This window comes from Beta vulgaris, chromosome 6 (genome assembly GCF_026745355.1).
Source record: "Beta vulgaris subsp. vulgaris cultivar EL10 chromosome 6, EL10.2, whole genome shotgun sequence".
In the NCBI taxonomy this organism is placed as follows: domain Eukaryota; kingdom Viridiplantae; phylum Streptophyta; class Magnoliopsida; order Caryophyllales; family Amaranthaceae; genus Beta; species Beta vulgaris.
The window spans coordinates 41,029,469-41,052,057 of NC_079207.1; the positions used below are offsets into that span (position 1 = coordinate 41,029,469).

At 37.3% G+C, this 22,589-nt stretch overlaps 1 protein-coding gene and 1 long non-coding RNA gene across 3 annotated transcripts in view; one reads left to right on the forward strand and one right to left on the reverse strand.

Moving 5' to 3' along the window:
- The window catches only part of LOC104908509 (hypothetical protein), a 28,818-nt gene extending 16,038 nt beyond the window's left edge, over positions 1 to 12,780 (forward strand). For both annotated transcript variants that reach the window (XM_010697624.4, XM_019247073.3), the window contains 5 exons: positions 1,022 to 1,118; positions 1,255 to 1,308; positions 1,386 to 1,477; positions 4,946 to 5,133; positions 11,935 to 12,780. In XM_010697624.4, coding sequence (XP_010695926.2) covers positions 1,022 to 1,118; positions 1,255 to 1,308; positions 1,386 to 1,477; positions 4,946 to 5,133; positions 11,935 to 12,557 — 1,054 coding nt within the window. In that variant the 3' untranslated portion in view covers positions 12,558 to 12,780. The remainder of the gene's footprint in view (positions 1 to 1,021; positions 1,119 to 1,254; positions 1,309 to 1,385; positions 1,478 to 4,945; positions 5,134 to 11,934) is intronic.
- Positions 12,781 to 20,219: 7,439 nt separating this feature from the next.
- LOC125498429 (uncharacterized) lies at positions 20,220 to 20,995 on the reverse strand. The gene is made up of 2 exons (XR_007275418.1): positions 20,559 to 20,995; positions 20,220 to 20,462 (listed from the first exon to the last, which is right to left on the reverse strand). It is a non-coding gene; the product is annotated as an uncharacterized LOC125498429 (long non-coding RNA).
- Between the last annotated feature and the right edge of the window lie 1,594 nt (positions 20,996 to 22,589).

Here is a 22,589-nt window from a genome sequence, read left to right on the forward strand (position 1 = left end):
TGTAAACTGTAATGGAATGTAGCAGCAACAATCTAAGAAAACCGCCTGATCTCATGTAATGTGTATATCCATATCCATCTTTTTGGAACATTCTTTGTTCCCTTATTTTAAAGAAAGAAGAAAATAGTGAAGCATGACAAGAATATAGTAAACCACAGTTTTTGTATTAACTACTGAAGTAGGCTTTCTGGCAAGGGCAGAATCCGGGATATAAGTAGGGGCAACAAGGGCCGCTGCCTCTGCTTTGAAAAATATAAGTACGCAAATGCATCACTAGTAATGCTTCTGACCAATGGTTGTAAGGGAATGGTAAAGACTTGTGCCTGCACTCTAGTTTCATCTCTTGAATAAGCGTAGTTTAGTTTTTTTTCACTGCTTGTCCATTTACTTCAAACATTCTTTTTATTCACTTCTTGTCCTCCTCCCTCGCACTTCTCTTTTATCAGAACTTCTCGAAGGTTTTGATTTGTCAATATTTCCCTTTTAGTGATATAAAGTGAGTCCTTCAGTAATACTTTACCTCATCAGATTACCCCAGCATTTTTCCACAACAGCTTTATAGAAAGGTCTGAGAAGAGAAGCTGAAAATTAGCTTTTAACTAGTTAAATTGACACCATTGGAAGAGATTCTCACATCCAAACATTATCAATAAAAGGACATTTTTTTCTTATTGAATGGAGAAATGTAGTGTATTAAGATATTGTATTAGGAAAATTGACCTTTTAGGCTTTTACACTGTTCTCCTCAACTCTAGGAATATACGCCCCCCCCCCTCCCCTTTTCTTCACAGATAACTTCTTAACAAAACTTTAGTTTGTTTCCAGTGGGCTAAAAATCTTTTTCTTTTGCAAAGTATGAACAATTTGATGAAAAACATTTATTTGTTATTTTTTCTGTCAAGAATTTGTATGAACGATTCAGGGAAGAAAATCTTTCTAAATCTGTCTTTATACATATATTTTGTTCAGATTAATTTTCTACGACTAGAAGTATTGATTCCGGATTGTCTATTTGATGCAGCAATGCTGTTTGTGGAACAATGGAGGCAGAGGGTGTTACACGCCCTTTGATCAACATACTTAATGACTTGCAGACAACTGAAAGCCTAATCGAAAAGGTATTAGTTGGTTTTTTTCCTTTTTCCTTCTCCACTCTTTCCATGATATATTCTGCTGACAGATGCCAACTTTTCTGAAGTGGCGATAGTTCATGTTTCGACTGCTAATTTGATTTGATCGTGTTGGTTATTGCAGGCGGTGAGCATTCTTGCGAGGATCTGGGACCCAAATAAACAGATGAAGTTAAAGGTTATTGATTCTATATCATTACTTTTATTGTTCCCTCTTGTATATATATTACTTACATGTTGTATGACTGTCTCCAGTTTTACGGTGGACCTGTTAATGGTTCAACAAATATAATTGATTCAAGTAGTCACAATGTTACTCCAGGACTTGATGGAGCCAAGATGGAAGTGTAAGGATCAACGTTTTTTTTAAATGTTTTGATTTATACGTATTCTTTATTTTTAACTGTATAAAATAATGGATTTTTCATTAGTTAGTAATCCTATACTATATCTGTTATATTCTTGATAATATCTGCAATGCTTGAAAAAGGAGTGGATCTCTGCCTACATTGCTGCTATTATGGGAAGCATAGAAAAAAAAAATTGACGTAAGTTATGGTTTAAACGTCACTATGCATTGTAATCATAACAGAAGATATAAGACTGAAGATACAAACTTGGATTTATCAAGGAAAGATAGGAAAACAAAAAGAAAAAATGGACTATAATTCTAGATTAGTCAAAGCAAAAAAGAATTTATTGAACAATGCCAACCTACATGGCCCTCCATTGTGTAACCTATCATGATTATCCATCGAATTGTGTTTCAACATTTTAACACAAATTTTTTGGCAAACAGTGATAGTGAACCTACATGACATATTGACATGTGAGCTAATTGAGTTTGGCTTGAGATATTATCAAATCGGGCATAGCTTCTCGACTTGCAACTTGAAATGCTCGTGATCGGGCTTCAATGTTGTTCAACTATTGCTTCCTTCATTCTTTAAAATCGCAAGACTTTGACTTTGGTGCTTGCCCATGCAGAAGTTGGACCATTACTCTCATTTACTATTTTATAGTAAAAATTTAAGAAGTTGATATTTTGAAACATATATTGAGACATTAGCAATAACATTTGTTTTATATACTTCCTTCGTCCCGTATTAGTCGACCCAATTTTCATTTTTGTCCATTCTGTAGTAAATGATTCGCTTTCTAAAATGGCAAAGTCCCATCAATTTTATATATTAATTCTCTCTTTATGAGGATCCCGAACAATAATAAAGAAATATCTTCTCCCACTCACCACTTAAAAAGTTTGAGATGCTACAATCCACTAACTACAATAAAGAAATACCGCATGACCAACTACCAACCATATGCCTAAGAATTCAAAGTGTATCGTTTTATATGGGACAAAGGGAGTATTATTCAAAAGAATATGGTCAAAGTAAAGTATGTGATACTCCCAAAGTCAAGGTGTGCAATTTTTCAAGAACGGATAATATAATTTTAATATTTTCTCTAGCAATTACTAAATAGTATAATTTTCCAAAATATTTAAAGGATCTCAAATTATTGGGAAATAAGTAATATAGATATGTTATAACCTAATAGCTTATTTGCTTTGATGATAACTGTTGAGATCTAGTTGAGTTTTGAGGTGAGGTGAACTTCTACGCCATGGATGTGATTGTCTTGGAAAATACTCATTTTGAATTTAGTTACCCCTAGCTTCAGCATAAGGCTTAACCTTCCTTAAACAAAACCCCTCCGCCAAGAAAAGAAAGCGGAAGGAAAGAAGCGTAACTTCTACAAGAAGAAAGCTACCAACTTCTTTGTCTTTGTGCACCCTTATGTTGATATTAATTTTGAGATAAACTTTAGTGATCAAGAACTCTTTTCTCCAAGATGACATCACATTTTATGTTAAAGAGTTCTTTCGTATGTGGAGGCTTGTCAATTATAATTGTTGCCTTCTTTGATCTTTGTGACCTATAAGCTCTATCATGCTTTTCTAAAGAAAAGGGCATACTTTAGATTGCAAAACTGAAGCTCCGAATATAAATTTTCTATTGCCACAATAACACCATGTGTTGCCTTTGTTATTTTTAACGCAAGAATTCTGTTTTTGGAGTAAGCCTAAATCTATAGCATTCACATACAAGACTAGTGTATCAAATCCATCTTGAGCTCCGCCTGCCCAAAATAGATCATATTCTATCTTTATGTGTGGTTACGCATTGGTTTACTAGAAGATATTCCTGACCATCTAGATTTAATCTCTAGTAAGACTCCATTGATCAAAGTTAACCTCAAATCATCCTTGACTACCAATAGGATTGGCTCAGTTTCTCAAGTTTGGGCAAGCTATCTTTGCCTTTCCCCTTGCAATTTCCTTCTTCCTTGTCAACATTTTTGTCGTTGTATTAATTGATCCCTAGATGAAATATTGCCAAAAACATCATCTTGTTAATGAGTTTCCTATTTCTTGCAAGTACGTAATGGTTTAGCTCCATTGGACAACATATAGTAAGTAGTAACTTAATTCTTCAATGTTCTTCCGTAGAGGAATGGTCCTTTATGAAAGACACAATCACAAAAGTGATATTGGTAGTTAGTTTTAGATTTCGTTAGAAGAATATGAAGTGAGAGGGTTAGTTAGGCATGGGATTGTGATCTCATTATTTTAATAAACAAGGGGGGAGATAGAGATAGAGAATCATTCAGAAAATTTGTTATTCACTTTGTCTTTAAGGAATGATCTATGCTAGTCACGCACTTGGAGAACTCTAAAGAAGCTTTCTATCTTAAATTTCTCTATTTATTCTCCTTTGTGGAAATTGATATAGAACAAATTTGATGTAAATAGGAGTAGCAAATCGTTTCTGGTACTGGAAATTGCATTGACTGTCTCTTAACAAGCTAAATTCTGTCGAAGAAGAAATTGCGGGTCGTAAGGAAACCGTGAATCAAGAATGGATTCCAGTAAACCTAGCAATAAAAGTTGCTTGAACTATATATGAAGGTAAGTGAAGGAAGAGTTCTCCAATCTTACCTCAAATTTTACGATGAGCTGAAAACTACTGTGTCTGCAGAAAATCAAGTGAATGGTGAGCATATGAGTTTGGAGGACCTATCGTTGGAGTTTGCCATTTGGGAGTGGTGAGAAGAGGCGAACCTACACCAATTTGGTGGTAAAGGAATGGAAATGGAGGTGGATGATTTATTTGGAATATATTGACTTTCGTGTTGACGAATCTTGGGGTAGTCAGACAGGAGGTTCCGAAAGCTCGACTTACCGGTGTTTGAAGAAATAACCCCAATGATTATATTCTCTGATTGAGAGGTAGTTTGCCCTCTCCCGTTTTGAATGAAGAGAAGAAGTAGGAGGATGCGGTTGTCTAAAGCGAAGAGGATGCGCTGCTGTGCTGCCAATGGGAGCACTGCTGTCTGCCGAAAAGTCGGTAGTTAGAGCTTAAAGGTCTGCTTCTCCATCAATTTAGGCCCATCTGTCTTTAGTCACTCTATGAAAAGTGGCTGTTTTTGGATGTTGCTGCAGTTGTGGTCATGATGTCAGAGATTCAGGTTTTCCAAGTGTTACTTCACGCTTCACCATCATCTTAGAGTAAATTTCACGTGTACCAATTCCTCTTCTGTGACCAATAGTTATATAATCTGTTTTTATTTTATACATGGAAGATATATTGTTGGCAAATTCCGTAACCGTGCTTTGATTGCAATTGTGTCTTTCATGAGTCAGAACAATATATTTAGGCTATGCAATTCTGACCTTGCCTTTGCTTGAACCTCGTATAAGTTGTGTCCTTATGCATGTTATGCATCGCTAAATTTTGAAACATGCATTGCAGGAAAAATTTGCTGGACTCTGCACTGGCTGCTCGTCTTGTCGATATTTTGAAGATTACATCCCCAAGTTTACAAACAAAAGTTGCATCTATCCTTGAATATTTTGTTATGATTGAAACATGCATGGACACTATCATTGCGACAGAGATTGGGTCTTCTTTAATAAATATATTTAAACAAATATTTCCAGGTATGGGAAACAACTTTGCTAAGTGTTAGGAAGCTACTCCCTCCATCACAGAGAAGTTGTCCACCTCATAGTTTATGGTTATATAATTGTGAGTTTTAGGTGGACACATTCGATTGGACAAAGGGAAATACAATTTACCTGTTTTCATCTTCTCTTATGCAACATTTCGTTGTTTCTTAAGAGCATGTGCAATGGTAAATGTATCTCCAAGGGTCTCTCCACTCTCTTTCCTTTATTCTATTTCTTTCAAGATCCATGTTAAAATAATATGAACAATGGTGTCCTATGGCAAAATAATGACATATGTCATGCTCATAAAAGAATTGAAGGCTTTCCCTCTATTTTCAAGGTATCTCCATGGAGATACTTTCGAGTAAGTATCTCCTTGGAGAGACCATGAAGAACCCTCCAAGAGTCCCATTGTTGGGGTAGAACTAGTTCTTCATTTTCTCTCTCCTTAGAAAGCTAGTTGGAGAGTCCCATTGTACATGGTCTTATAATTGCATTATCTTGACTGAATGCACTTGCCAATGCACGGCTTTGATCATCAATATCTTCAATTATATATTATTAACAATTATAAGAAAAATAATATTTTGAAAAATATAAATTAAGGTTAACCCAACAACAATTAAATTAATGACAGTTATCTTTATAATTTAGTAATACGGTCAAAGTTTATATTCAAATAGTGTAAAAGGTCAATATGATGCATTTATTAAGAAATGGAGGAAGTACCATATAGGCTCCGTTTGGTAGGGCGTAAAAGGTTGAAAACTGTTTTCCTCTATTTTTAATTTTACATTGTTTGGTTGGCAAAGGAGTGTAAAATCATTTTCCCTTGGAGTAAAATTACACTCCTAATGATGGAATACCATTTTCCCTTCAAAATGAAGGGAAAATTGTTTTCCTTATCTCTCTTACACACTCCTCTCACTACCTCCTTATTTTCCCTTTCATATTTCTTTCATTTTCATTATTTTGCTTACATGGAACCAAACAACGGAAAACTAATTTTGGAACTGTGTTTTCCATTGTAAATTATTTTCCATGAAAATCATTTTACACTGAAAATGTTTTACGCCCTACCAAACGGAGCGATAGTGATATATAGGTACCGCCCTCAGAAGAATGAATGGTCTTACAGATTTAGGCCTCTAAGTTCTGTGTGTGGAAATTCATTTCCCATTTATGTCTTTTTAGTCCCGTGATAGGTTAGATATTAAGGTGCAATAAGGATACGACTGAATTTTTGAAGGCAGAGGAACAACTTTCTTCCCATTTATTCCCATTTCTGTTTGGCCTTATGCATTTCATAGTGCCTGAGTTTTGGAGTAAATGGTCAGGAAAAAGATAATGGGAAGTGGGAGAGGTCACTAATTCGCTTGTGGTGTTAGAGGCTTTGTCTATGTGAATCCTCCAATCTGTTGAGCCATTTGTCGCTTCCCTATATCATGTTCAAATTGGATTTGGAGATCAAATATTTCAGAAAGTTAGACTTTTGCATTGACAACCTGTCTAGATTACCTTTTCTTACAAAAAATGCAGAGAGATAAAGGGGTATAGAAGGAGAAATTTGGATGGTGATGTTTGAAACAGAGATAGGAGGACCACCTATAAAATGATAGCTTGAAAATAGTCACAAGGAGTTGCCCACAAAAGATGAATTCTTAAGAGGAAGAGAGGCAAGGGAAATCTAAGGTTCTCTCCTTCTCACTTAAAATGACTTCCATTTTGATGATGCTACTTCAGCTCTTGTTGCCTCTGATCAAGCTAAAGTAAACAAGTGTATTCACACATAGTTTAAGGATAGGGAAAACGTAGAGAAAGAAAGTGGGTTGATGGGCATAGAGCCCACCTTTAGACTAATACTAACCTCCTTTTCTAAATAAGTGCAACATTTCCCATTCTAGAAAATGTCATAGTAAGTGCAACATAGCTCAAAATGGACAGTTTTTTCCCTTTTATTTATAGAAATGTCGTTACTTATCTCTCCACTTAATAAATTTATCTTCTACCAACCTAAACAACATTAACCCACCCCTCTCCCTCCTTTCCTTAACCCAACCCACCCCTCTTTCTTAGCCACCAACCCCGCATCTCAGCCACCTTCCTCAACTGAACCCACCCCTCTCTCTCCTCTCTTCAACCCAAACCACCCTCTTCTCATCTCAACCCACACGACATCATCACTACCACTACCACTACTAACACACCACCACCACCAGCCTAGCACCACCACGCCACTAGTACTGGCCGAACACCACCACGCCTCCTCTCCTTCGTTTCCTCCTCTCCTTGTTTTCCTCCAGCTCCTCGCCTTTTCTCGCCTCCTCCATCATGCCTTTTTCCAGTTATTAGCGTTCATAATTTCCTTCTTCACACTGTTCTTTCCAAAAGGTTTCACCGAAGACAAGGTTTCATGGAACATATAATTGTAGATCCGGGGATAAGAGAAGTGTAGCCGTTCGATTTCAAAAATCCGACGGTCAAGCTAGATATGGCGGCGTTCGATTTCTTGACGGTGCACGCGGTGGTGTTGGTGAAACAAGGGTTAGGGTTTCGATTGCAGACTTTCGAAGGTGGTGATTTTTGAACGATGGTGGTTGGTGTGTTGCTGCAATGATGGTGATAGGGAGTGGCAGAAGATGTCGGTTGTGGTGGTGGTGGTTGATGCATTGTTGCCGTGGAAATTGTGGTTGGTGGTGGTTGTTGATAATTGCTGTTGGTGGTTGGGCTGGGGAGGGGAAAAAGGGTTGTTTCTAGTGGCCAGGGGTAGGGGAGGGGGATTTTGCAGTGGGCAGGGGTGGGGGAGGGGGAAAGTGGTGGCGGTGGCTGGTGGTGGTGGTGTTGTGGTGGCAGGTAGAAAGTGTTTTGGATAAAGTTGTTGGGTATTAGCGTAGATTACTATTTAATAAAGTTGCCTAATTCCTTTTTAAGTGTGGTCCCAACTTTCTCTCTCTAGGTGTATCGGTTTGTGTGTCACTTCTCTATGTTGCACTTATTCGGAAATGGAGGAAGTATTAGACAAATTTTTACCAAGGTACGTCCTAAGTAAATTGGCATGTGTGGGAAAGGACTGGGTGCAACTAATATGGGATGGAGGCGGTCATTGACTAATAGTCAATAACGGAGCTTCCTCAATGCCTAAGGAGATGGGTGAAAACATTCTCCTCTAGTCCTTTATATTTGCAACAATTTCTTTTGTTCGTCTACCTAATGTATTTACGACATTCCCCTTTAAAGTAAGTTATGTGCTTATTTGTCAGAATATCCTCACTCTTGGAACTTAATCCCCCTTAGTTATCTTCACCCACTTTGAACCCACACCCTTGTTTTTTCCCTCCCTGCCATGGCGACCATTAGTGCTACCCCTTCCCTTTCTGTCCCCTCCCATCCATTACCACTGCTTCCTCCCCTCCCCCACCATTCTTGGGCATCCCCCTCCTCGTTGCCAACACCGTTCTCATATCTAACGCTGTTTTCCTCATCCCCCCCACCTCCTCCTAAATCCCTTGTATTGTCTGTAATGAATTGGATGCTCTTCAACTCACACAAGCTGCACACTAAGAAGTCTCAAAGAAATAAGGCTAGTTCAGCAACCCAGAGAGATTTTGATTGAAAGCAGGAAAATAATTACAGGATAAACATGGCATTCGAGAGGCCAAGACTCTCCTACAAAACTCAATTCACACTACAATTTTCTGGATACTAATCTCTCTCCTCTTTGCTCTATTTATAGCCCCTTAATAACAGAAATGTTCCCCACTCCTTTCTGACATCAGCTGTGCCACCTCACTCTATTCTAACCAATTTCAGTTAGGCCCAATATTCTCTCCTATTTCCTTCCTCTTCCCACGTCTTGCATAGGTGAGCACAATTATAGGTCGCCCACCTATCTGATTCATTGCATTGTCTTCTCATGCAAATCATGTTTCCACTCTCAAACCCTCCATCTCTCTTGGATGCACTAGAAATCGGTCAATACCAAAGGCTGATTAGCACCAGTTGATGGCCAAGCAGCAGGTCAGCCACCACCAAGGTCACCTACAATATACCAGTTACTACTACACTCGTCGCAAACAGGTAACCCCAACATGCCTCCACCATTGCTGATATCTATGTTGCTATGCGTCATCACCATCATCTCCCACCTTCTTTCCCTATTTCTTCTCTCTCTCCTAGTCTCCATTCTAATTTGAGATTGGTAACAGAAATATTTTTCTCGCAGTTAATTTTTGACAGTCTGATGAGATAGATAGGATTTTGGTGGTCAGGTTAGCAGTTGTGCTGTCGAAATGGGTTGGGGGATGAGAAATGTTGGTGCAACATGGGGTTTGTGTTCTCCAATAAATGTGTGGGGAGGAGATGTGCATATTGTTGATGGTGATGGGGCTGAACAGGTTAGAGGAGAGAGCAGAAGGGATGTAAAAGGTGTTTGGGGACATAGGATGTATGAGGTCACTTGGAATCTAAGCAAGTGGCTTCCAAACAAAAGAAAAATCAACTCTTGAGATTCCAAAACTGGCCCAACATCGTTGACAGGGGAAGGGGGTGTGAAGGGGCATTCTAATCTTGTCCCTAATTATACACACATACTTATTGAATATGATACTCATTCTTTTAAAGGTGAGAAAGAAATTTGGGGGTTTGAGATCTTATGTCCCATTTGGTGTCACATCTCTAAATTTGGGGGGTTTAAGATCTTATGTCTTATTTGGTGTCACTTCTTGTGTCCAACTCCGTTCTGAATAATTATGCCACCTCATCAATCTGAAATCAACTACCTTAGATAAGTTAGGTGGATGAATGAGGTAGCAAGTTCATAGCTATGTGGGACAATATAAAACAACTCTAGTAAATTTGGGAGCTTTTCATAATATTGAGTTCGAAGAGGAATAATGAAAATGTAAGCAACCTCTCCATCTTTATTTTTTTAATTTTTTTCTATAATAATTAAGGTTGATTTACTCTCTCTGTTTCTTTTCGGTTAATGCACTTCACTTTGGGGAAGAACCAAGCCGGAATTAGAAAAGTATGAAAGAGAAACTGTAAAGATGGACAAAGAAACTGAAAAGTGGAAGAGAAAAACTAAAAAGTAGGTTAAACTATTAAAAAATGGATGACATGAGTGATTAAAAAGGAGAAAGTAGATGTGACATGCTATCAGCTTAGATTATAAAAAAACATACCGAAAAAGGAAAGTGCGCAGATTAAAAAAGAAACCGGGGAGTACCTTATTAGAATATGAAACATTTAATTACTCTAATTCCTCAAGATACCGCATTAGAAAATGTACTATTTTGTGCAATTTCTCATACCCTCTCTTGAAGTTGGAAAAACCATTAAAATCCTTCTCTGACCAACATAACCCTCTTTCTTAAGCAATTCTCTCCCAAATTTCTAGAGAGGAATCTTATTTTTCTATAGACCACTCAAGTGTACTTGGGTCATTCCCACAAAACGCAAGTCTTCCGCCAACACTCTTTTTTCTGAAATTCATCACATATGGTAACAAAAGCTAATTTGCAAATAGCTTAATGACTATTATTGTTCTTGTGAAGAAGCTTTTCAATTATCGTGAAAATGCCACATGAAATTTTAAAGAGTGCTTTTTGATGCTTGATTTAGTGAAACCATGGGAAAAGACAAAATGACTTGAAGTATCTCCAGTTAGGTCTGAATCAAACAGACAAAATGATATTTCAGTATTGGGGGGGGGGGGAGATAATCATAACTCAGCCTGATAGGAATAAGCAAATCTTTTCAAGGAAAGAGAGACAGAAAGTAGGGATCAAAGAAGGAAATAGTCTAAATTAAGTGTGTTTTACTCTATTTTCTGAATTTCACTTGGTTCAAAATCAGGCTTGAAAACAGAAAAAAGGAAAGGTTAAAGTTTGTGCTTATGGTGTTCGATTAGAGGCAAAATGGTTGTGTTTTGGTGTGGGAACTGACTTGAAGTAGGGAAAATAATTGTTTGATGGGTTGGGTGTTCAGTTCAAAGTGAGTGGAGATTTTTGGATAGGGGGGAAACAGTGTTTTGCCTTGCACCCGACATTTTTTAACTGAAGCTTGCCTACTATCTATTCAAAAAGCTAATAAAGCCAGTGATGGTGTATGGGCGATGACTGGTGTTAATCATCATAGTACTTGTTAGAGGAGGGTGTACAGTGTATATTGGGAGGAAGTATAAACACATCTTCTCAGGGATATGTTCTGTTCAACTTCTAAATATATAATAAATTTAATCAATAACTACACATGGAAAAAAAATTCTGCAAAATTCATTTGTAATAGGGAAAAGTCAGTTTTGATTTGTAACCATCATTTAGCTAGGGAAGATAATTTTAGCTTAGTAAAAAACACTTGAGGAGAACAAGGTCTAAGATGATGTGCTACAAACAATTGTATATTTCAATTTACTTTTAAATTTTCCAATATACCCTCAAGAGTGGATGCTTGTATTCACCTTCTCTGATAGAAGTTTATTTTATCATCCCTCGTATCACCTGAATAGGTCGGCAGTGGATAACTTCTCTAGCTGACTCTGCATACTAGAATGCTATGAAATTTGCAATTGGATGCACAAACTTCGTATCTGTTTTATTTTGAAGTACTTTCTCTGAATATTACAGCGAATATGAACTCCCTTATTGAACACGCATCAACCCCTAAGTCAGAAAAGATAAAGAGAACAAGATTTCCTTTAAACAGTGCCTGTAAATAATTCTTTCATCTTTAGTTTCTGTTGCTTCAATGTCTTTGTTTGCACTTTTAACTATGCTGCCTGATCTATATCAGATACGGAAACTTGTTCTGAGGATCAAGAGCCTGATGCGGTCTATGTTGAAGAAATTGGGCGTGCTGTCTCACAAGCTTCGAGATTGCTGACAAAATTGCTTGATTTTCAGCAGTTTCGTCAGACGATTGATTCAAATGAATTCACAACATTGCTTCGGCAGATTCTTAAATCAGATATCCATCTTGATTACAAAGAATGGGTTGCAGCATGCCTAGTTCGGCTCAGCTTCTCTTCAAGCCCGTTTGAGAATCCAATTACGACTGACGTTACACTTCATGAGACCATTCCACGATTAGTTGAGCAAATAAGAACCACCTTCTCAGCTGATGCCCAAGAGGCTGCTGTGGTAGAACTGAACTGGATAGTGTCTGAAGGCGTGGTTGGTGCAGCACGAGCTGTTGCTGCTCATGGTGCTATTTTTCCTTTGGTGAAGTTGTTAGAGCAAGGTAGTGAGAGGGCTGTTGAAGCTGGGTTGGCTGTTCTGTACACTTTGAGTATGGACAGTGAGAATCATTCAGCAATATTAGCTGCTGGAGCAGTGCCAGTATTAAGGAGAATTATACTTTCCCATAAACCTCAGTGGATTCGAGCGCTTCATTTGTTGAGGAATTTGCCAGTATGATATATATTAGAAAAAAACTCATACTGGGAAATAAGTTCGTAGTTTAGGAAAGGAAACAATTTGTACAAATAATACTTTTTCAGGTGAATCATTTACCTAAGTTTACTACATCGTTGTAGTATTGGTGCAGCTTTTGTTGTAAGCTAAACGCTTCTATGAGCTAGGAAATTAGAAGCTCTCTGATGTCTACACTTTCATGGTTTACTATGTATAATTTTTAGCACGTCTTACGTGTTGTTGGCCATACCTATCAATATAGGTCTGGCCGCGTGCGCACGCGTCTCTGTGAGCCAGCCATCTTCAAAAGGTCATATTTCACTCGTTTCTCATTGATATTGCTTTTGACCAGGCGTGGAAAGCTATCGAGCCAAAATCTTCATTTCAAACTTGTTAGTTCAGATTAATTATATAGATTAATTATATAGCGAAAGGGGGACTGTCCGGTAGGTTTAATCTCGTCAAACGATTAATAAAAACTTCGAAAATAAAAGTTCTGAAATTTATTTTTGATTTTGAAAAAGTAGTTTATTATTGAATTAATAACTGAATGAAATCAATTTTGAAAATTTGAACAGATGTTTTGAATAGTTCGAACAGATGTTGAAAATAATTAAAAGAGATGCAGATATGAATAATAACTTACTTTGATTGAACCTGAATGAACTTACACAAGGATTGAGTAAGAACTAATTTTGAGCGCGAGGCTTTTGTATTTGATTCCTAATTTTTGCTCTCTATTTTGTACTGAAGAAAACACACTTGATTCCTACGGAGATACAAATGGGCTATTTATAGTACATGAATTTTGTTTGTTTGTGGAATGCATTTGATAAGTTTTGGCGCTTGTAAACAGAAGCAGCTTTCTCTTTGAGTTGATCTGAAAACTTGTATTTTGTAAGTATTCCTTTACTGATAACTTTGATTTTGATTTTTGGATTTTGCTTAAATGGAGCTTTTGGATTCATGTGACCTCATGTGGAGTGATAGTTTTTGCATGCCCGTGGCTTCTTTTGTATACTTTGGAGTATAATCCATTTGTCTTCTTGTGATATTGTCCTTTTGTGCCTTTCGATGATGAATGCACAATTCCTCAGATAGTGAGCTGGTATACCGGATATTTGATGAGTCAGCATAGGAGTACCTGCATTGAAAATGTTAGTAAAACATGTCCCTTATTTTTGCCTAAGTGGTCTTCACTTAGCGGGATCTTATTATTTTTAATGCCCTAACTTTTGCCAGGAAGATCCCGCAGACATTTTTCTAATAATTTGAATATGAGTATTTTGCCTTCTTGAGAGAGAAATTTGCCAGCTTTGAGTTGAGATAAGTATGGAGTTAATGGTTCAGAGTGGTTAACACCAGTAATAAAATACTCTTGTAGCCATGTAGGAAAAACAATTGTTGTATTTCCGCAATGGATAAAAGTAACTGGGTCTTTGTTGTTCTTTCGGATTAATTCTTCAATTTTGCGGATGATGTAGAAAAACCCATATGCTCTTGCTTGAGTTGGATGTAAGACGGCGGGATCCTTGCAATAAAGATCACACTTTATTATATTAATGAGTATGAAGTAGTGGGCTGGTTTGATTTTGCCGGTTCACCATTTCTATGTTGGCGCAAATGACTTCTTCATAAATCCATTCTTTTCTTTGAAGGGAACATACTGTTGAAAATATATATTGCTGGAATTTTGTGAACTCTTTAAAAAATTATGTATTTGGTTCCGGTACTTCGTAAAATTTCCTTACCAAGCCATATTTCCATGTTTGAAAATATGGATCAGTCTTTTGAATGTCTCTTATGGATATAAAGAATCCTCCAGTTTGGTAATATGAAAATATTAATATAGACCGTCCCCATGTTAGCCAAATGCTATAGGGGGATATTTTTTCAGATGTTAGGAAATTGATATACCATGTGTTGAAGTTTTCTTGCTTTACTTTGTTGATGATGATTTCCTGCATATCGGTTGGAAGCTGATATATTCGGATGATTAGTTCATAATGAAAAAAGTTTGGAAATTGTTTTATGTATTGTAGGTAAAGAATGGGTTTTGGCTGTTTGAGTGAGGTTATTTGATAAGTCTTTTGTGGTGGGGGAAAGTTTTTTGAGTAAGTCTTGAATACCTTGGGTATGAATTCTTCTCTTTTGTGTGAGGTATAGGTTTTTGGTTTTGGAACTGGAAGATGGTTGAGTTTTCTGCATCTGAAATAATTAAATGAGTAAATAAAAATTAATTTTGAAAAGTAATTTTTATGAGAATAAATCTTTTGAAATTGAACAAATATTATTACAACATCCCTTTTGACAAAGCGTGGCTGACTCTTTTGAACAACAAGAGGTTGACTCATTATCAGATTTTATTTGCAGTAGATTATCTTCACTATGGTCAGTAAGGTTATATCTTGAGGAGGTTTCTAGTGAATATAAGGCTAAATTTTTTTGTTGAAGGTCTGGATCATGACCACATAATTCATTAATTTTTTGTTTTAAGTCACATTCGTTAGCCTTATGACCTACTCGTCCACATTTATAACAATAAATTGGTCTTTTGGAATCTATAATTTTCTTTGGTGGTCTGGTGGGTGTCTTGAAGGTCTTTTTATAGTATGAGTCGTTATTAATAATTTTTTTAGTTGGTCGAAGATTTTCCCTATATCTCTTTTTATTGATGGCAGAGGGAGGTTGAATTTTGGGTAAACCGAATGCAGCACAAAAACTTCCTAATTCCCTACGTCTTTCCCTTTTTTCAGATGAATATTTACTTTGAATTGCTAATCCCTGACACAAAGCAATTGCTTCTTTTTTAACAAAGGAAAATATTTGCCCATAAGTCATACTATCATATGGAATTTCATCTTGACCCGCATCGGGTAATTTTTGTGAACACTTGGGGTTACTCATATGACTTGATATGAATGCGTAGCTAGGATAACTAAACACTCAAGAGAAACCACCAATTTGAACAAACACAATGAAAAATACGAAATGAGGACGGAACAAGTAACAAGGGATATTTCTTAATGAATGAACACTATTGAACACTTACAACGAATCTTAATCTCACTCTGATCACTCCTGGAATTAGGTAGATTAAACACTAAGTACTTCTGAAAATTAACTTAGTAGACGTAAATAATTGAAAGCATAATCAAATTCAATAACAAGGTTTTTGTATTAATCATTCTTCCTCTTGTATGGTAGCATGACATGACTATTTATATTATTCATGACAAGAATTAACATGTCCTCTAAACACACCATAAGTCATGGTTTACACAACATTCCTTATACTTAGATGAGAAAGGGAAGGATTAAAGAAACTAAACCCACTTGGCGTGCCTATGATTGAGTTTTTGTTGGCCAAGAATTTGTTTGAGAGCCTCATGATCCCAATGAAGAATGAAAGGTTTAGGCCTGAAATAATATGACCAATGATCCAATGCTCGAACTATGGCATAAAATTTTCGATCATAGTTAGATAATTCAACTTGGCACCATTAAGCTTCTCATTCAGATAAGAAATATGCCATTCTCTTGAATTAGAACAACACCAATTCCCAAGCCACTTGCATCACACTCCACCTCAAATAGCTTGTTAAAATCCGGCAAAACAAGTATGGGAGCACTACACAACTTCTCTTTCACTTCTTCAGACGCCTTTTGAGCTAAAGGACACTACTCAAACTGTCCTTTCTTTAACAAAGCAGTAATAGGAGCCATAATAGAAGAGAAGTTCCGAAGCTAAACCATGAAAACTTCGGCACTCATGCGCATTAGTATGGGCCAGCCATGAAGAGATTGCTTGCACTTTAGAGGGATTAACATGTACTCCCTCCTTTGAGACAATATAACCAAGAAACGCAATGCTCGAAACAAGAAATTCACACATCTCCATCTTGCGATACAACTTTTGTTCCCTAAGCTTCTCAAATAAACTTCTTAAATGCATCAAGTGATCATCAACATTCTTACTATAGACAAGCATATCATCCAAATAAACAAACGTGTTTAAAAAGGAACAAAGTATCTCATTCATAAGTCTCGTGAAAGAGCTGGGGGCGTTGCATAAGCTAAAGGGCATCACCATCCACTCATAAAGACCTTGCTTAGTCTTAAGTGTTGTTTTTCTCTCATCCTATTCTCTAATTCTCATTTGATGATAACCACTTTTAAGATCAATTTTTGAAAAAATTGAAGCTTTATTGATTCCCTCGATAAGACATTCCCTTCATTCTTCCTCTATGTTGTTTACGAAATCTAGTTCTTTTGGGGTTATAGTTGATGGTTATTTTGTAATTCCATCTCTATTACAGAACCAGACGTCTGACGATCCGAGATCTTGGAATTGGGATAAGTTCGAAGCGATTCACGAAATCTTAGTGATCTTCTCTATCTAATTTCATTTCATCCGGGAAAAGCCATCTTTTTCTCAACAATGTCTTTATCATTTGATCAAATAGTCTTTCGTTAGATAGGAACATATTTGATAAATACTGATAACTCTCGTATAGAGTATTAGAACGGAAAGATCCATTCGGTAATGAACTATTGGTTCTAAGCCATCTTTGGCGATGGCACAACAATAAGGGCCAGTTTGAGAGGATTTACCATTGTAGGAAGTGCAGTAATAACCATCCTGGTAGGGACTATAAGGGAGACCTAGTAACTTGTAACTAGTGCTAGAAGAAGAGCCATAGGAAGTATGAGTACTTCACTAAGAAAAAGAAAGAGCAGAATGGTAATAGGAGAGGTAACCAGTTGAGGCATGGGTTCAAATAGTCATGGAATCAAGCACTAGTGGAAAAAAAAATACAAGGGCTACGGTCAAAACAGTCCTAAGGGCTGCATTTTTGGCCAGCAGCCCTTCACTAAAAGTGAAGGGCTGCGATTTAGGCCCAAAACCGCAACCCTACCTATATGGAAGGGCAGTGGTTTTGGGCTTAAAACACAACCCTTCTTTGTACAAAGGGCTGTGGTTTTGACCATAACCGCAACCCTTTAGACCCAAAAATATTTTTTTTGTATTTTTTTACCTCTAAATATATTAATAAATTTACAACATATGTAATACTCCGTATTTTGGGAGTTATTTTGTATTAATTAAGAAAATATAAAGAAATTAATAAAAGGTATTTCAGTTTATTTACAAAATAATAGGAATAAAATATTGATAATATGAGTTGGTTTAGGAAATTTTGGGAGTTTTTAAAAGGTTAAACTGATTTTTACTTGACCTAGGGTTACTACCTTTTTATGAAGGGAGTATAAAACGAATAGGAGAAGGAAAAATCAGAAAACAAAAGAAAACCCTAAATTCTTCTTCCTCTCCCTCAGCCGTTTTTTTTCTCTCTCCTCTCCCTCTCCCTCTCCCTCAGCCGATTTTCAACTCCTTCTCTCTCTCTCTCTCCTTCTCAGATTTCTCTCTCAATCTCTCGCTGCTCTCTCTCTCTCTCGGATTTCCCTCATTCACTTCTTTCTCCGCCTCCCTCTTGTCGCCTGTGTGTTTTGTGCGTGAGTGGTGTTGGTGCGAGACGGAGTTTCATCGAGAGTTTTGGTGCGAAGAGTGTTCGTGGTTTTGTGCGAGTTCCGTCGAGAAGGTTCGAGGTTTTGTGCGAGTTCCGTCGAGAGTTTTGGTGCGAGCGGTGGTGTTGGCTCGTGTTTGAGGGTGTTCAAGCGGTGTCCGAGTCGTGCGAGTGTGGTGGCGCGACAGATCTGGGTCGCGCGAGTGTGGTTGGGCGACGAAACGAAGGGGGGTGCGAAGGTGTTCGTCGGGCTGTTTGTGCGAAGGCTGTGACGTGGCCGTGCGAGTAGGCGGCGGAAAGTGTGCATCGTCACCGGAAGTTGGTCGCCGGAATTCTTTTGCCGGTGAAAGTCAGTGGTATAAACCTATTATGTACTTAACTTATTATATCAATTTTATTAGTTTATTTTATATTTACTGTTTTTGTAATTACGTAAGTTGTAATTAGTAATTAGTAATTAAAGTTGTTTATCAATTTATTAGACTGTTTAACTAGTTAAATTATTATTTTGTTTTAAGTTAAAAATCTGGTTAAGGTTTGTAATGGAATAAGATGGGAGTAGAAAAAGTGTATTACTGTATTAGTTAAATTTATCATCTTTTTATGCGTGACCTGATTTGTGGGACATATAACTTTTGCACATATGAATTAACTTTTGGACATGAGACCTAATTCTTGGACGTAAGACTGGACTTCTGGACATAAGTCGTGGTTGGACTTATGACCTATTTGGTTTGGTAAAATAGGGGACTAATGACACTAACTAAGTTTAGTTGCTCACTAACTTTGACTCTTAAAAGACGTTAAATCCACTAGAATAGAAAAGTAACGAAAGTTCTTGAATAAGGTATTAGATATCGTTTGATTCAAATCATTAGATTGTTATGGTCTTAGTATGTAGTAGTTGGTAGTGTTATCAAGGACGTAGCACTAAAGCTTTTTATTAACAGTTTAGGTCCCAATTTCATAAGCGGCTCGTTCAATTAAGATAGCGAAAATTCTCCCCTACAAGGTACGTACGCGTACCAGTTTAATTCCAAGTTTTAGTATCATGATTAGGTTGCAGTTCATTTTATTGGAACCTAGTAGCATGATAGGGAACATTTGATTGTGATTGTTTGGTTAGACGTTTGTAACGTGAAATCAATATATTGCATTGAGATGCGAAGTTCTATCGTAGTGTAACATAAGCATTATTAATCTAATCCATAGTGTAACGAGAGTGTTACAAGAGATAAGATTTGAGCATTGTAATTAAGAGAGCATGTAAATGACTCTTTGAGGATATGAAAAGATTAGATAGTAGTAAAAGAAGATTATGGCAATAACTTGTAGCTGGACTCCCTACAAGTAAAGAACAATGGGGGGAGTGTGGGACTTGTTTTACACTCCTACGCAGGCCTACTGTGACGACAGTAGTGTCCTTATATTTTGATAACTCAAGTAGGCGGAAGGTTCCGTACGATCTTGGGGGTATGCATACTAAGGTGATGGGTGTGAGACGGAACCAAACCGTATTTGCATTTCATCTAATAGACCAAGTTGTCTATTAAGGATTCAGTAGCCTGTTTGATTCTAGTAAGATGACGGTGTCCGTTCGATGCCAAAGAAAGAAAGACTAAAGGATGTGACATAACGTAGTATCATATATCAGATTGTTCATGAGTGCATCATTTATGTTCATATATTTTCAATGGTTCATTACGTACTCAGCATAGCTGATTCTGTGTGTTATTATGTGTTTGTTGACCTGTGATGAACCATTGACGCTTCAATGGGGAGCAGACTAGGTGTGCTGGTGCTGCTGCATGATATCAAGCATACGAGGGCTAGTCTTTAGTTTTGAAGTTAAACATTTTGGATTAAGTACTACTGGATTTTATAGAACGTTATTAAATGATTTGAGGTTTGAATAAAAGGGGTCATCTATGATTCCCGAGTTGTATTTACATTTTTAATTCCGCTGCAATTTAGTTTTGAGACAATGATTTGAGTTACCGTATTTCTATTTATGCCTTGCATTCCATCGGGGCGGTAACACTCCCAAAGTCGATGCGACGTAGCTGCAGACGTGTATGGATTTTGGGGGTGTTACAACATAAATTGATAATATTGGAATGCCAAGAACAACACATCGGAATAAACTGCAAATAATATATCAAGAAATTGATTACAGCCTAAAAAAAGGTAAATAATTCCTAGCTAGATTAATAGTCACAAACGCTTCACAAATAAAATATAAAAAAAAATGAAAAATGTGTGATGGTGTTTGTTGTTGGTTCGCGCGAGGAAACTGCATAAAGGCCAAAGCAATCTTAAAACTATCCACTCGCCAAAATCCTTTCTCTACATCTGGTGGAAAATAAGTTGCGAAGATCATCTGTTCTAGAAACAAAAATGGTGGCTTATTTAGAAATTCTATTATTCAAACTACAGCTCAGAGATGGGTAAAAGAGAATAGATGGAAGAACTTCACCATTTAGATTTCGGCGACGTCAAAGAAGATTCCGGCAACGTTTCGTCGACTTAGGTTGATGTGTTGTTCCTCGCCCCCATCCAACACCAAGCAAACGCGATGAAATCCAACACGCAAACACTAGAATTATTCACCACTATTCTCTCTCCTCCCTTCTCATCTTTTCCTTCTTCTTCTCATGCGCAAACCCTAGAACCCTAGAAATTAATTAGCAATGGCGACATTTATAATGATTTCGTTGCTTTGCAGAGTAAAGAGATTGAAAAGCTTGAGCAAGACATGTGTTAAGCTTTAAGCATGAGTCGCCGAATTCACGTGATGATTTCGAGAGGCTGTTTCAGCTAAGGGGGGGTTCCGAATTTCTGGGCTACGAGGGAGAATGGAGGAGGGTGAGAGAGAAGAGGGAGAAGGAGGCGTGAGATTGTACTGTGTTTATGGTTAGGCATGAGAATTGTGTTTAAAGGCCCGAAAAATTCTAATAAAAATTATACAAAAAATCCCATAACGGGTTGCGGTTAGCCCAAAAATTGTAGCCCTTTATTACTTATAGGGCTGCGGTTTTTGGCTAACCGCAACCCTTCACTAAAAGGGGTGCAGTTTTTGCATTGACCGCAACCCTTCGTTTACAAAGGACTGCGGTTTTTGGGCTAACCGCAACCCTTCACTATTAAGGGTTGCGTTTTTCAAAAAACGCAACCTTTGCACTGCAACCCTTATGTTTTTTTCCACTAGTGAAGGTTCTTAACCTGTAGGGTCATAAAACAACCAAGGGAGCTACAAGAAGCCTGCTAGTGAAAGCAACCACCAGAATAAGATTCCAGGTAAACATTTCGTGATGAGTCGCAATGAAGCTGAACGGTCTACCGAAGTAGTTTCTGGTACTTTTTTTATTCACTTCGTTCTTATTAAAATATTGTTTGATTCAGGGGCGACTTATTCATTTGTTTCCTCGACGGTCATTAAGAGTCTAGGGCTGGTAGATTTCGAGGTGATTGATTTGCCTAGTAGTATACCTACTAGAGAAATCATAAAGTGTACCATGTTGTTTAAATATTTGCCTCTGAAGATAGGAGATTGTTTATTTCCATTTGATTTGATATAATTCAATTTGAGAGACCTAAGTGTTATTCTTGGGATGAATTGGTTAGGTTTCCACAGGGCCAAAATAGATTATGAAGCTCATAAAGTAGTGTTGAGAAGCCCTTTGGGAAATGACTTCGTATCGACAATTTGGGAAGCCTAAGAGCTTTGGGGTTAAATCTGCAATGCAAGTGAGAAAGTTGATGAAGAAGGGGTGTGAGCTATTTTTCTGTAGTGTGGAAGATGTGAGTAAAGATGTTGGGGGTGAATATTAAGGATGTTACAATTGTGAATGAGTTTATGGATGTATTTTAGAGTGATATTTCGGGTATGCCGTCTGTTAGTGTTGTTAAGTTCACCATAGACTTGGTTCTTGGAACTGCACCTATATATAGGGCACCTTATAGAATGGCATCTCCTGAGATGAGTGAGTTGAAGACGCAATTGCAAGAGCTGTTAAAAAAGGGTTATATTAGGCCTAGTGCGTCACCTTAGGGAGCTCCTGGATTATTTGTGAAAAATAATGATCGGAATATGAGGTTTTGTATTGATTATAGGGAATTGAACAATGTAACCATCAAGAACAAGTATCCTTTGCCTAAGACAGATGACCTATTTGATCAGTTGAATGGAGCGAGCGTGTTCTTAAAGATCGATTTGCATTCGGGGTTTCACCAGTTGTGAGTAGCTGATATAGATGTACCTAAGATTGCGTTTAGGATGGTTTATGGTCATTATGACTTATGAGCTCATTGTACTGCCATTTGGGTTAACCAATGCTTATGCCATATTTATGGATTTGATGAATAGGATATTGCATGAGTTCTTAGATAAGTTCGTTGTGGTATTCATTGATGATATTCTGATGTATTCGAGAAATAAAGTAGAGCATGATGATCACTTGAGGATTATATTGGATATGCTTAGGAAGAAGCAATTGTATGCCAAGTT